Consider the following 15,802-nt stretch of genomic DNA (forward strand, 5'->3'; position numbering starts at 1 on the left):
TTATCTGCCTTTGTTACTTGCAATGTTCCATCTTTTTAAGGTTTTGTATGCCAGGAGAAATCTTACAAACATTTGGGGAAGATTTCTCCTGGCATATATATATATATATATATATATATATATATATATATATATATATATATATATATATATATATATATATATATATGTATATATATATATATATATATATATATATATATATATATATATATATATATATTATACTGTGTATGTATGTAAATATTACATAAACACTTAAAAGAACTAAATAAAAGGTTGGATTCAATCTACCCTAACCTAGGGGTCCCAGCAACCTACTTTAGGTTAGGTTGTCTCAATCCTATTTCTAAATTTACAATGCCTTATTTTAGGTTAGGTGACCACTGGTCAGACTGTTCACCCACATCAAGACACCCCTAACAAGTAGAGGGGACTCATCTGAAGAAAGAAGCCTACAGACCAGCCCACTCTGGGGATCATGGTCAGAACCCTTGGGCTTATTTGTGCCAAACACAGAAACAAACCTGAAGACAGCAGAAAGGATTGTAAACAATCTGAACTGTTGCCCCCCATCCCAGGCCTTCTTTACCAACAAACAAAGCTGAACTGGCAATAGGCCTCAGCAAATGAACACAAGTGCTATTGTGCATATGCACAACAGAAGAGCCAGAAGAACCAGGCCTGATCTATGTGGATATTTGATCATGCACGCGGTGGTCCTCATGGTACTCAGAAGCACTGCATAATGGAGACTTGTCATGTGTGAACCCTTGGTCCCATGAACAGGTTCTTAAAAACATGAATACACAGGACACACACCTACAGGCAGCCATCAATTCTCTCCATGGGAGTTTGTTTATCTGCGAGCAGATTTTCAAGTTAAGCAGAGGGATAGTAGCCTTCCTGTCCTCCAACATGAAACCCTCCACTGGCATGTCAGGTGCAGGGAAAGAAGTTTACTAGATTGGATGGAGGTCAGAGAACCTTCTGACCCACTGGTCAGACTGTTCACCCACATTAAGACATCCCTAACAAGTAGAGGGGACTCGCCTGAAGCAAGAAGCCTAAAAACCAGCCCCCTCTGGGGATCATGGTCAGAACCCTTGGGCATATTTGTGCCAAAACACAGAAACACACCTAAAGGCAGCAGAACAGATTGTAAACAATCAGAACTGTTGCCCCTCATCCCAGGCCTTCCCTACCAACAAACAAAGCTGAACTGGCAAAAGGGCTCTGCAATTGGACACAAGTGCTATTATGCATATGCACAGCAGAAGGGCCAGAAGAACCAGGCCTGATCTATGTGGACATGTGATCATGCACACAGTGGTCCCCATGGTACTCAGAAGCATCGCATAACGGAGACTTGTCATGTGTGAACCCTTTGTCCCATGAACAGGTTCTTGAAAACATGAACATACAAGACACACCAACAGGCAGCCCAATCACACTTCCAAAGCATGAGCAGCAAAGGGAGAAACCATGGTATTCTTCCTCTCCAAAGAACAAGAAGATGAGGGGTTACAAGCATGCTCATTAACCTCAGAGTCAACCCTGCCTATACTTCTGTGCTTGTGTAAGTGAACTTACACTGTAGTCTCCCTTTGACATAGGATGAAAATCACACAGAGCCCTCTTAAGCTTTTTACATGAGATCTTCTCGGACTACTATTGCTTCCTATGAGAGGAAAATGGGGCAGAAGGCGAGGAGGAGGAACACTATCACTTCTCCTTACTCCTGCTATCCCAAGTCTCAAAGGTCAAGAGTATACCAGGAACAGGAGCAACAGCAAGGGTTTCTCATAAAGGAACCACTACACGTTGGAATGGTCAACATTGTTGACCTCATGAATTGCAAGAACACAAGGAACAGTGGATCCCATAGCCAAGCCTAATAGGTCATGAATGATACAAATGAAGGGTCCCTCTGAAAACCTCCGTTATGCCACATTGCCTTCACGTACTTCAGGCACTCTGTTGACATACCAGGTGCAGCAGTTTATATCACAGGATTAGGAGCAGACAGACCATGAACATGCATAAGAGACTAGCATGTGAAGGCATGTACATATGCACTGGGGTGGCCATGAGAAGCAAGTGAATAATTGACCACAATTCCCACATAGATATTCCCTGTTGAATTTGGACTTACTGGTGCCAAGGAAACCAGGGTAGAACAAGCAAGAGGAGCACTGGTAGCAGAGGGGTATCAGGCATGAAAGATCCAAAACGGTTCTGCAGTATCAAAAGGGGAGTATTTCTTTTCAAACTAACTTGCAAGTGCTTCTTGACCTTCCTGCATTTTTTCCACTAGCACTTACATTATGAACGAGCTGAGACTCCTGCAGGGCAAATCAGGACTGCAGACCCGACCTCTGCAATAAGAGTAAAAGAGGTGAGGATTTACAGTAAAGGGCAACAAAAAGTCCACATACACTATACCATCCAACATACCTATGTTGTCCAGAAACCACACATTCCTTATTTGAGCAGCATCTCCCCCCTCTTGCTAAAGGGGAGAAAAGATGGAGTCACACCTTATGAGCTGAAGCTCTAAAGTGGGATATATACCCAATTGCACAGTCCACCATCATCGTGGCCTCTTCAGCAAATATTTGGCATTGCAAAGAAAGGAAGTAGGAAGGGAGACAGCCAGTTATTCAACCTCCAGCATTATGCTGTCTGAGTACCTTAGGTGTGGTGCTGTTTTGTTTAAGAGATTAGAGAGTACTTAGCTCTTTAGCAGCCACAACAGACCCTAAGGGAAAGTTCTAAGGACTTGTGTTCAATGTCCCCATGGTAAAATTGGGTGCAAGTAGTTTGGTGCTGCCACATATCTACCCTCATTACCTGTGAAACTGGAAAGTTTCTCTGAAAGGCTAGGGATGGGCAAACACCCTTGGCCTCGTGCTGCCTTAAGGCAGGTTAGCGGGGGGAGTCCCCCATCTCACCTGCTTACTACCAATGAACCTTGTTTAAAAGCTTGAACTATTTCCAGCTAATGGTGAGAAATATTCCTACATAAAAGGCAGTAGTTTGTATTCTCATAGAAACAAATATATGTTATAGGAATTGTCATCCATATGGAATAGAAGTCATTACATAGTTTACATAAGATCACTCAGTATAACTGTACCAATCGTAGGTCTCATTCCATCTTCACCATCGCTTTGATTATTTTAAAAAACACAAGCCCTTAATTTGTTTACCAAACTGGGTGTTCTGGTTTAGTATAAGTACAAGGTGTGGTCTTTCCAACTTAAGTGTTGTAATTTTGATATACTGTATATATGAAGTTTCACACCTAATATGAACTCATTTAAAAAATATATATATAAAGATATGAATGTGAATGATTAGATTTACATGAAAAACTGATGCTTTAAAATTCAGAATGTGAATTATTAGATTTACTTTAAAAATTAATGTTATAAAATGATCACTCAAAGCTTATTAGTTAATATGTAGAAACGAAAATGGGGTTGAAATACACAAAAGCATGAGAACAATTTTTTTATTAGAATAATATTAAGAGTCACAATGTATATACAGTATCAACAGTATAAATTACAGTTTATCCCAGTTTACTGATGCAGATTTTTATATCAAATTAAAAAATTTACAAAGTATTACAAATTGTAAATTTTAGAAATGTAATAAACATTAGGAAAGATATATCGCTGAGAATAATTAATTAGCATTTCATTATCTGAGAATCTGAATTCAAGTCAGGTTACTTCTAAAAGTACAAAATGCTTACAGACTCAATTGTTTGCCCTGTATAATTAACAAAGATGATACCAGAAACAATATTAATTAGAAGTATATTAAAGTTTTACCATCTACAAACTTAACTGCTGTACAAAATTACACTTTCAGTTTTGTAAAAAGCTTGGTTCTAGAACCTAATTTAAAACTACTGGACAAATACTTTTCATTTGCTTTGGAAAACACATTTTCTATACATTCCCAATATCTATTTTGTTGCATAACACCTATACTATTTAAGAGTTTATTAGCTAATATTGGTGTAATTGGAAGAAGAGCAATGCCTACTACACGCACTGTTTCTAGAGTAATTCGCAATATGGAATCCAATTTTGTTCTATCTGTTAATGTTTTAAGTTCCCATGGCTTTTCTTCTTGAACAAAATTATTTGCTGAATGTACAACCGTCATAATGACATCAACAGCTCTATAAAAATTGAAATTATCATAGTGGTTTTCTACTTCTTTAGGAAGATTATGTACAAGTTCAATTAATTCCTTTCCTGCTGCTGACATGTTCTGCAAGTACTGTAGGTTCAGGGATGGAAATTCTTGGCTCGGATTAAGTGATGGCGCAGTGCATCGGTTCAGGAGATTACCTAGAGAATTGGCTAACTCTGCATTCAATAAGCGTGCAACACGTACATCACTCCAATTATTATCAGAATGAGGAGTGCCTTCTCTTAAGAGAAAATATCGTAGCCCATCTGAAGAGTAAGCCTCTATACAGTTATATGGACATACTATATTACCAATTGATTTACTCATTTTCTGCCCATCAACTGTCCAATGTGAGTGGCAAAGTAACTTATTAGGAGGTTCCAGATCCGCGGCCATCAAAAGTGCAGGCCAATAAATTCCATGAAAGCGCAATATGTCTTTTCCTAACACCTGCACATCTGGAGGCCATGAGGTTAAGTTTGGGAACCCAGCAACAGTAAGGTAGTTAACTAAAGCATCAACCCACACATAAATATTATGATTTTCATCATTTGGAACAGATATACCCCAAGATACACGATCTTTTGGTCTGGATACTGATAAATCTTTGAGGTCATCTTCTAACCATTTTCGTAACTCTTCTAAGAAGCGTTTCGGTTGTACTCTACAATCATCCTTTAACCAGTATTTTAAGTCTTCCTGAAAACCTGACAGCCTAAACATATAATTTTCTTCACTATTCCATTCCACAGGATGTCCACTTTCAATACTGATAAACTGCTTGATACCACTTTGCAACGTGATTTCCTTTACTTGTACATCTGTAAGATATGCTTCATCAGAAATGCAGTACCACCCACTATAAGCACCTTGATATATGTGGCCTCTATCCACTATAGTTTGGAAAAAGTGATGAACAGCATTGACATGTCTTTCTTCAACTGTTCGGACATAATGAGTATATCCAATATTGGCAGCATCAAACAGATTTCTGAATTTTTGTGATATTTCGTTGCAGAATTCTAAGGGATGAACACCTTTGTTCGCTGCAGACTGCTGAACTTTCAAACCATGTTCATCTGTACCAGTGGAAAATAAGGTTTTCTTAAGCCCATTTTTATACTTAAGGAACTGGAACCTGTGGGAAGCATCCGCTAACAAGGCCGAATGTAAATGTCCAATATGAGGCTGAGCGTTTACATAGAATATTGGCGTTGTGATGAAGTATTTCCGTTCACTGCAAACACTGCTCCACCTCTTAGCCAAACACACTGAGCACGGCAACGGCTTCCACGTCCGATGTATGGTAGGCCTTAAAATACCTCCTAACCCACTGACGGCCACTCTGTTGAACATAATATGATTGTTACTTAAAGATTCGTCTTGAAACTGCAGTAGTTACAGTGAAAAACAAATCACTACGGTTCACATTAGGATTCCGGCTGACTGAGACCTAACGTTGTGGTTGAACGACGGACACAGCAAACAAAACAAATACGTTTTATGTAATGAGTCTCAAGTATGAAGACCAAATACTTCTCTTATTGGCCTACAAATGGATATATCATAAGAAAATAATTCGTTTGAGACTTCTTTTAATATATTAATACCTTATTGCGAAGAAGATGACTTTCCAATTGTTAACACGTAAAATGTATGAGAGCTATTACTCAAATTCAGCTCAAAATAAAAACAAAACCCTCTCTTCTTGATGATGTTGAGAAACGATTTACCGAACACCATCGAAATAAGCGTATGCCTCTTCCCTCACAATGAGATAAACAGGCATGAGACTTCAAGGGTACAATAGCTCTGTTTTAAGCATTACTTACAGGAAAGGTAATCGTCTACGAATAGAAATATACATTTAAATTAGTGAAGTCTTAAAGGGAAAGGAACAATAAAGGTGACACGAAGATGGAAAATCCTGCAAGTAAAAGGAACATTAAATATCAAGTGAAGTGTTATAAGAAAGAAGGGATAATAAAATAGAAGTTAAAAACTAACTCTACGTAGTGTACAGAAGTGTGCCTGAAACTGAGTTTGGACTGAATACCGAGGAACCATGAACCATTAATAGAAGATAAGATCCATAAGCATAGAAATAAGGATAAATTGATTATAGAAAGAACATTGTTTGTAATATTAGTAAAATATTAAAAATAAGAAAAAAAAGTTTTTTTCTAAGGGGGTAAAGCACTCGACTTAAAGCAGACTAAACTTTGTCAGTTGATCAATCACAGGACGTGCAAGTGATCCAAAATGAACAGATGAAGTGCTGAAAATAGACTCTGATGAAGTCAAGGCAATTACTTATATAGATTAGCAAATGAAATGCCCAACGCTCTGGTACATGAAATAAATGGGAGAAATGGGGGTGGGGGGGAAGTATTGAAATATGTGTAGAAAATAAGGAAATTATAAGTGAGCAGAGAAAAACAAATCTTGGTAAAAATAACCGGTTAAAAAGTAAAATAAATTTATTATATCAGATGTAAAAGAATTCATCAGTGAATTAAAGGAAAAACATAAATTAATTAAAATAGTAATGAAGGTTAATAAAAGTATACGAACATAGCAAGCAAGAGATTATTGCAGATACATAGACAATGCTCATAATTAACAATATTATTGAAGAAGAGATGAAGAATGGAGGAGTTGGGATGAAGGAGATGGCTGATATAAAATCTATGGGTGTTCCCTGCAGGGGAGGGGGTAGTGCTGTCAGTGTACCTCTCGCATTTTTTCACGGAAACCGTCTCTTGCATCACTAATTTACTTGGAGAGCCACATACTATCACTTGGGAGCACAGAATACCTCCCTCCCAGTCAACTGAAGTTTCAAACTATCTCCCATATGCCTCTGGATATCTGCTTTTTCATACAATGACTCGATCATTTTTTCGATTAGCAGAGGATAAAAAGTAGAATGACTCTGGATACCGCTAAACACAGTTTTCAGACCCCCTTTATACTAGCCCAGATAAATGCTAGGAGGAATGCTACGGTCCTAAGGAAGCCATTTTGAGACAAACACAGTGATCCATTTTGTTCTTTGTTTGTCTGAATCGCTGGAAAAAAAACTTGGAGTTTTGAGACAGGAGAACCCTTTTAATTGTGTCTTTGTCGAGATACACTCAGATTTCTAGGCCTTGCTCCTGAACATTTAGGTCACTGTAAATGTGTTCAGACTGAAGTGAGTGAATTTGTACAAATATTTATTTTTTTTCCATGCGTAGGATAATGTGTGATATGACATTGCCTGCATCCCTTACGGGCTTCCCTAGAGTAACAGCCTGTGCCAGCACAAGCTGGCTTAATCTTAGCGAACGAACGATTGTATCTTGATCACCAAATGTCAAATGGTACTGCTGTCTAAGAAAAGTAATTTTCATTGAGCTCTACTTTTCCATGACAGTATCATTAATCACACCACATATTCTGTGAAAGTGATTATGAAAATAGTTGCTAGAGATTGATTCCAAGGGAATCTGATCCTCATGAGGAACAGCCAAACAAGCGATATTCAACGCATGAGGGAATAAAATAGCAAATACAGGTGTCACTATCACCACCACGAAAGATGCTTTAAAGAGCATTTGAAAATACCAGTGTGAAGAAAGCCAGTTAGTAAACATGACAGTTAACGTCAAAAGTGAAAGCCATAATGATGGATGATCATAGTGCAATTCTTCTGGAAATGATTTGCAATGCCAGCTTTTATATATAATGCGGAAATAAATCAGTTGACAAGACAAGAAATTATAGTTACAAAAAAGAAAGATAACCAGTTTGCAAAAACAATACTGGTAGGCCTACTGATAACGCCTGGTATACTAATGCGGTGTCCTAATTTTTCATGAAATAGACTCATCCTGTAGGTTTTCAAGAGTAAAAAATTAAATCACTGAATGCTCTTAATAGAGACAGAAAATCTTCTTTATGAGAGTACCAGTGAACAATTTAAAAACAAAGAGTAACTTGCATTTTGTAATTTGAAGAATATGTGAAATGTTTAGAGTTTAACCTAAGTAAGAATGGGCACTTAAAGGCAATTACTGTAAAATGAATCCTAAAAAGTTAGGAAAATGTGGGAAAGCTCGATATGATAACACGAAAAGAGATTGTTAATTAGTGGAGTTGGGCTAAATATGCCAGAGCGTAATGTCATGAAAAGACTGAAATATAAGGAAGAAAAAACGAATTATACTGAGTTCACAAATCCTGTGTAGATAAAAAAACAGAAAATAGCAAAATTTAAATAAGCGTAAATGAAACCAAAGGGAAATTAAACTCATAAGTACAATGCATGCACTCACCCTTAAATGAAATGGGTCTTTGCAAAGGGTTCAATTTATGCTACTACTACTACTACTAAGTCTTATCCACGCACTCTTGTTGCAAACCCTCAAACCTAATCAGAAGTGATTCTGGTCACGGTATATAGGAAAGTTAGCTGTATTTTGATCAACAAACTTATCACAGTACATCTTAACAAGGGTATTTAGGAAGGTAAGTTAGTATACCCTAGCATGCAGTCAATACTAGGCTAGTCTCTTAGGTTGTAGGCTCAGTCTGCCCTGACATAGACAAGGTTAGACCTGGCTTACCTAATTGTTCCTAGTTCTTCGTTGTTCTCTCCGTACCTCTTCGCTTGGGGCACACTACTGCTTAGGTACGCAGTGTTGTAATAGGTAGGCCTATAGTAGAAAGCTCATCATCATCAGTTCAGGGGGTTTAGGGTTGAGGCTTTGCATGTGCAGTGTAAATTTTGATAGGGGTAGAACTATATAGTAGCTCCGCGGCGGCGACTGCCTTCTAGCTTAACTTTTTCTACAGTTTTTTGGGTAGAACTATAGGGTAGCTCCGCGTCGCCGACGGCACTATTACAGTACTTGACTTTTTCTATAGTTTTTTGGTTGCCAATTATGAATTTACCTTTCATTATTGGCACTCGAGTGTAATTAACCTGCAATTAAACCCCGAAGTCCATCCAACAAGGGGTTTCCATACGCAAACTTCACAAGACAGAGCACGGGTACGTCTGTTTCGAACGGTTCATATCCCATCCGGCAATTGCAATAACTTGTTAACGTATGGGTACCCAACCCCCTCGGGCCAGTACTAAACACAGCGAAGGGACATTCCATTTGGCCGACAACAAACAGATGCACCGCCAGTATCAGAACCCCTAAAAGTGTAGAAAAAACCAGTTGAAAAGGTAAAAACAGGCGCGGAGCTAATATATAGAATTACCTTGATAGGTATTGTTGTTCCTATTTTGATACCACAACTAGCTAGTGGATTTTTAATTTTTTGCTCTTAAGTCTCCTTAATAGCCTATAGGCTAATTAATATAAATAACACGTATCACATATTTACTGTTACCAAGATAATTACTGTCTTTTGTTTGTGTTTCAGTGTTTCATTCCTATGGTTTGATACTAAACATCATGCCCATGGGAGTATTTATGGTATTATAGACAAGGGGTAGAGTGACTGGTCACAGCATAATTGGGGGGGTGTGCCTGTCCAGGGTGGCAAAGCTTCCCTGGCCAGGTTAGGGCATGGCATCCAAGGTTAAGTAAGGTAAATGTAAATCTGGTTAGGTCATATTCTTCCTGAAATATCTACAGAAATTCCTGCTACAGTAGCTGTGACCCCTCGCTATACATTGGCTACAAGAAAAGATTCACCTTTTAATATTTCATTACTTTATTTTGTTTGCTCTTTGTATCCACATAGAAAATAAGATTTCCTTATTTCATATGGTAGTAGTAGTTTAGCTATTTCACTTTCTGTAATGTATTTCAGGCTAAATAACAAAAATTGATAAGATGTGCCTCAACATATTTACAGAAGATGCAGTTGACACTTCCTGTTGTAACTAATGAACTCATTATATTAAGTTTTAACATAGTAGTTCTTGCTCTGAATAAAATTACTGATATGAAAATGTTGTCATATATTTGTTCTTCTTTAATTTCTTCTTAACCTCTGGGTGAACTTCATCTATAAGGCCTTGTTCACACAGAGGGGTTGCATCTGCGCGGGTCCATCTGAGCCGTTGCAAAGTCGGTTACAGAGCACGGGTGTACACACTCAACTGCACAGGTTTGTTAACCTGTGTGGTATCCGCACAATCTGATTTTCCCCTTGCAACTGTGTGGCATCTGCACGATTCAAAATATGTGTGTTCACTAGTGTCTTCTTGTAACCGCATGGATTTGCCTGTGTCATACGTCAAAATGGAGTCTAGTCGCTTTGACCGACATTTTCTTTGATGAAGCTGAAAAATGTCCAGCCATGTGGTACATGAGATCAGAAGATTATAAGGACAGAATAGTAAAGAAAAAGTGTTGGAAAGAACTTCTTGAAATTTTCTACAGTTCTGATAAAAACTAGAGAAAAAATTGCAGTTAAGTTATCTACACTTTTTATTGAGTTCCTAAGTTTATACTTTTCACATTATATCAGTTTATGCTGCAGTTCAACTCTACTTTCATGAATGAAATATATACTGCAAATTGATCTTTGTTCCAACTCGATATACAAACCATCGGTCATTAGGAATTACTTACAGCGAAGCTGGACACGGCCATTAAACTCTTGAGCCAAGTGGTTAGGCAGTAACTACTGTCATGTAGGTGGGAATACAAGAAATAAATTCCTCTAATTCTTCATTGGCCGGCCGGAGACTCGAACTCGGGCCTAGCAGAGTGCTAGCCGAGAACACTACCGATTCGTCCAATGAGGAACTGAGTCTTTTGGGAAATCTCCTCCATCGAACAGTTTGTCAAGTTGGGCAGACTGCGTATGAGAATCCTTCAATTCTTCCTAAAAGCAAGTTGGGACAGGAAAACGCAACCAGACTTTTGTGTTTCCCATAACGATGGAGATCAAGTCAGACCTGCGATGGTGGATGTCCGAAGGAAGACTTTTGGGGGGAAAGTCGGTACGCCCTGTGAGCCCCAACCTAGACTTCTCAGATGGCTCAGATCTAGGTTGGGGAGCCCTTCTGGGGAACATGGAAGCTTCCAGGACGTGGTCTCCAGAACACCAGAACCTGCACATCAGTGTCAAAGAATTGACAGCCATTCATTTAGGTCCCATAGCATTTTCGGGCACAATCGCCGACAAAGCAGTACTGGTACACTCAGAAAACACCACTGCTCTTTCCTACATCAGAAAACAAGGCGGGACTCGCTACTTCTCCTTCTGCAAAGCGACAAAGGATCTCCTCATATGGGCAGACCAGATTTGAGTGAAACTAGTCACTCGTTTCATCAAGGAAAGGTGAATGTGTTGGCTGACGAACTGAGTCATTACAAACAGGTCCTCCTCACAGAGTGGACCTTGGACCCATGGTCTGCAACAGCCTTTGGAACTGTGGGCAGACCAACCTTGGACCTATTCGCCACATCAAGGAATCATCGCCTTCCTCTTGTTCGTTCGTTGGCCCCAGACCCACTGGCATGGGTGACAGACGCCATGCTTCAAAATTGGACAGGTTTAGGCCTATGTGCATTCCTGCCATTCAGCATGGTCAGGGAAGTGCTCAACAAATTTCAATCTCATCACGTATCTGTGACCCTGGTAGCTCCGTTTTGGCCTCTCAAAGAGTGGTTCCCGGACCTCCTGAGACTCTTAGTGGAATTCCTTAGACTTCTTCAGCAAGGTCTACATATACTCAAACAACCCCACTTCTGGAGGTTTCACTAGGGACTATGCGCTCTTGCTCTGACAGGCTTCAGACCGTCTGGAGACTCATCAGAGCGAAGGGCTTTTTAAGATCAGCTGAAGAGGCTATTGCAAGATGTAGACGGTCTTCTTGCCAAGTCTACCAGTCCAAGTGGACAGTCTTCCAAAGATGGTGTAGCAGACATAACATCTCGTCTTCTAAAACATCTGTAACTCAGCGGACTTCCTCCTCTATCTGTGGACTACCAAAGGATGCTCATATTCCACCATTAAAGGGTATAGATCCATGCTAAGTTCAGTTTTTAAACATAGAGACCTAGATCTTTCTGTTAACCAGGATCTTAGTGATCTGATTGAGTCTTTCAAAACTTCCAAGCAGATGAAAGTCGACTCCATATCTTGGAATCTGGATGTGGGTCTCAAGTGGTTAATGGGCCTCTCTTTCGAGCCCCTCCATTCCACATCGCTCAAGAACCTGACTCGAAAGATTCTATTCCTTGTTGCTTTGGCTACTGCCAAGCAAATCAGTGAATTTCAGGCCATAGACAAACAGATAGGATTCACTCAGGGATACGCAGTCTGCTCTTTCACTCTTGCTTTCTTGGCCAAGAACGAGACACCATCCAAGCCCTGGCCATGCTCGTTCACTATTAAGAACCTAATGGATATCTTTGGCCCAGAAGAGGAGGAATGGGTCCTTTCCCCTGTTAGGGCCTTTCAGTATTACTTAGAAAGAACCGAGAAAATCAGAGGTCCTTCTAGCAGTCTCTGGTGCTCTGTCAAGAATCCTTCCTGACCTCTTTCTAAGAACTTATTGTTGTGGATCTTATTACCGAGGCGCATTCTCGGATCCAAGAGGACATCTTGCCTACCTTTAAAGTGAAAGCACATGACTTTAGAGCGGTTGCCTCCTTGTTTTCTTTCAGGCATAATGTGTCACTGTTGGCAATTCTAGTGTACTTACTGGAAGTGTAAGTCCATATTTGTGGCACACTATTTAAAAGAAATAGTAAAAGTGTTTGAAAACTGCACTACCCTGGGACCTTTGTCTTTTGCTGGCATGATATTGGGGGAAGAAGCTTAGGAGGCATTCCTTTTTATCCTTGATCTCTTCGCCTTGAGGTAGGGTGTCAAGTCACTGGAGAGCTGGGGGTTACTTTGTACTTGTAGTGCCCCCACCAAATTTTAGTGGATGGGTGGTGGTTTTTGATTTCAGTGTAGGTGACAACATTGCCTGGTTATTGTTTTTTGATACTGCACTCAGGGCAAGGGCACCTGTTCTTTATGCTTTGTGAGCCATCGGAATTGTCCTTCGCTCCAAAGCTCCCACTTAAAAGTAGAAACGCCTCGTGGCTATTACGCCACGTCACTACAGGTCAAGATGAGCACCAACCAGAGGCAGTAATCACCTGCAGTAACTCTCTTACCAGGTAAGGAAACAACAAGCATTGTTGAAACAACAAGCTTTGTTTCAGTGCTAGCAAATTGTCTATTTCAAATTCATTTTCATGACTGAATGTTTTGGAGTAGATGTCCATGTATCCCACCTCCTGTCAATGTGGGATTCAGCTATGTAATTGCTTGGTAAGTTACTTATACGAAAATGTTATTTTCATGGTAAAGTTAATTTTCATATATACTTTCCAAGTAATTACAGATCAGAGGCTGTTCTGCTTAATTATTCCTATTGTTCCCCGATAGTGGGCGGGGTAGTCACCTACACAAAAACAATAGAGTGCTACTGCGATTTTTAAAATTTAAGCTAACTAATAGCTATGTAATTACTTGGTAAGTACATATGAAACTTAATTTTATCATGAAAATAATTTTTTCTTTTACTCCTTGGAAAAATACAAATGACTATATAAAACTGATGTATGTATTTTGGTGGCCCATCTACTGAATCACTTGACTCTTAAGACAGTTTTGCTATCCCAGGTGTTTATAGTGAGGGAAATAACAGATTTATTTATGCAGGCAAAAAATTCTCTTTCATATGGAACCTAACAGTACCATTGTTTCTTCTCGACTTTTTTTTCCACCAAGAACTCTGTGATGTTAGCTTCACATGGTGTAAGCTTTTACTATCCATTTACAGTATGCTCATTTGCTCTTCAGGTAATATTTAGTAGTTGAAAGCCAAAATGGAAGAAGCCTCTGGGAGAGAAAAAATGCCAAGGAAGAAGAAGCATTTCAAAGACAAGAATTCTAATCCTAAATTCCAGTTCCAAAAAGGGAAAGGGAAAAACCAAGTTATGCGTGAAGAAATTGAGAAGCTTAGAGAAATGAGAACAAAGGTATGTCATAATCCTTAACTTACTGGTATAAAAGATAAATGAATGTCTGTTAGCTACAGTAAATAGTCATCAGCATGTGTACAGTACTGACATTCCCTAAATTATATTACATTCAATAGTTTATAAAATTACATACGCTCTACAAGGAATTAACAAAGGTTTTCTGGTTATGCCATTTTCTTTCATGTTTCAGCTTCCTGAGATGATGGCAGAGGAGTTGGACAGCTTTGCAAAATTACCACTTAGTGCAAAAACTCTTAAGGGATTGAAAAATGCGGGATTCACAGTTCCTACAAAAGTTCAGCGTCAGACCCTCTTGTATTCCCTTGGCGGATGTGATGTCGTTGCTGCTGCAAAAACAGGCTCTGGCAAAACACTTGCCTTCATTATTCCAGTAAGGATGTCAAATTATCTTTTAATGAATTTTGTGGTGAAATGCAATGTACTAGTAAGTTTACTGTGCTTGGTAACAGTACATTACTGGTAGTAATGTACTGAATCTCGTTAGATTGTGTAGATTTTTTTAATGTTTGCAATACCTGTACTGTATATGTTCTTTACTGTCATCTTTCCCTTCAAAAATTTAATGTAGGTCATAATTGTATTTTTTTTTAATTTGTTTAACCTTGTATGTCACCTTGCTATAGTTTCAAATACACCACTTGAGTTTTCAGAATATGCTCAAAAGCAGAAAACTTCTTACCCTGTCATCTGCACTTATGGGTTTTGAAGTCCTTTCCAATAGTGGTAAAAATATTTGCAGTGTGACTTAGCTAAAAAAAAAAATTGGTTTGCTTCAAGAACTTCATGTTATTTAGGATGAGTCCTACCTACTGTTAAAGATAGCTATATCTTTGCTCCAGGTGAGCATTCAAAATAAAAAGAAGATTGCTTGGCTGACCCGGAGGACTGTCTAGTTCACCTGTTGTCCACCAAGTGTGTATTGAATACTGTAATTTAGTTCTTGTCAGAATTCTTCTTGCTGTAGGGCAGGATAGTTGTCAGTGAATTGCTAGTTGCTGTTGGCTGCCTTTTCACAGTATTGTGACTTTTTTGTTTTGTTTGCTCAGGATGTCTTTAACTGACAGTAGGAACAAAACACCCGATTTTGCAGGAATGTTTTCTGCGTTAACAGATTGTATTTTATAGAATTAGATATGAACTGTATTCTGTAATGTTAGATAGACACAGTTTGTACTGGTTGTAGGGATGTCAACTAGATGTGAAGATTGTAAGGAGTGATCAAAGGATACATTAATCCCTCAGTTATCCAAATCTTCATTGTCTGACACTTGCCATTATCCAACAGCACCCTACCAGTGGTCTAAGATATGTAATACAGTAAAATATATAAATTTCAGAAAATTTGAAAAAACCAATTTTAGATGGTTGACAATGTTGTATGGCATAAGGAGATGTTGGTAACTCTGCTTACACTCATAAAGAGACTGATAAAAGATTTTGTGGGGTGAGGAAGGCCCAGAGAAGTTTACAATGAGTCGGGGGAGTTTCCCTGGTTGGGATGGTGTAGGAATGCTTTGTGGGATGGGTGGAGAGGGGTAGGCAGGTGTCTGACTTCATTAGAGGTTTTT

General features: G+C 39.0%; 2 protein-coding genes across 4 annotated transcripts in view; one reads left to right on the forward strand and one right to left on the reverse strand.

The window, feature by feature from the left end:
- Nucleotides 1-3,503: 3,503 nt before the first annotated feature.
- MetRS-m (Methionyl-tRNA synthetase, mitochondrial) lies at nt 3,504-5,701 on the reverse strand. The gene has a single exon (XM_067111215.1). It carries the CDS (start codon nt 5,566-5,568, stop codon nt 3,871-3,873), a length of 1,698 nt encoding a protein of 565 aa, XP_066967316.1. The 5' UTR covers nt 5,569-5,701; the 3' UTR covers nt 3,504-3,870.
- A 2,872-nt stretch (nt 5,702-8,573) lies between these two features.
- Nucleotides 8,574-15,802, forward strand: part of LOC136843159 (probable ATP-dependent RNA helicase DDX10) — a 48,820-nt gene continuing 41,591 nt past the window's right edge. Inside the window, exons 1-3 of one of the 3 annotated variants that reach the window (XM_067111212.1) lie at nt 8,574-8,724; nt 14,032-14,210; nt 14,404-14,604. In XM_067111212.1, the coding sequence (XP_066967313.1) occupies nt 14,058-14,210; nt 14,404-14,604 (354 nt within the window). In that variant the 5' untranslated portion in view covers nt 8,574-8,724; nt 14,032-14,057. Of the gene's footprint in view, nt 8,725-8,771; nt 8,907-14,031; nt 14,211-14,403; nt 14,605-15,802 lie in introns of those variants that run through there. The other 2 variants (XM_067111213.1, XM_067111214.1) reach the window with 2 other exon arrangements.

The sequence above is a fragment of the Macrobrachium rosenbergii genome, chromosome 11, assembly GCF_040412425.1.
Source record: "Macrobrachium rosenbergii isolate ZJJX-2024 chromosome 11, ASM4041242v1, whole genome shotgun sequence".
Taxonomy (NCBI): domain Eukaryota; kingdom Metazoa; phylum Arthropoda; class Malacostraca; order Decapoda; family Palaemonidae; genus Macrobrachium; species Macrobrachium rosenbergii.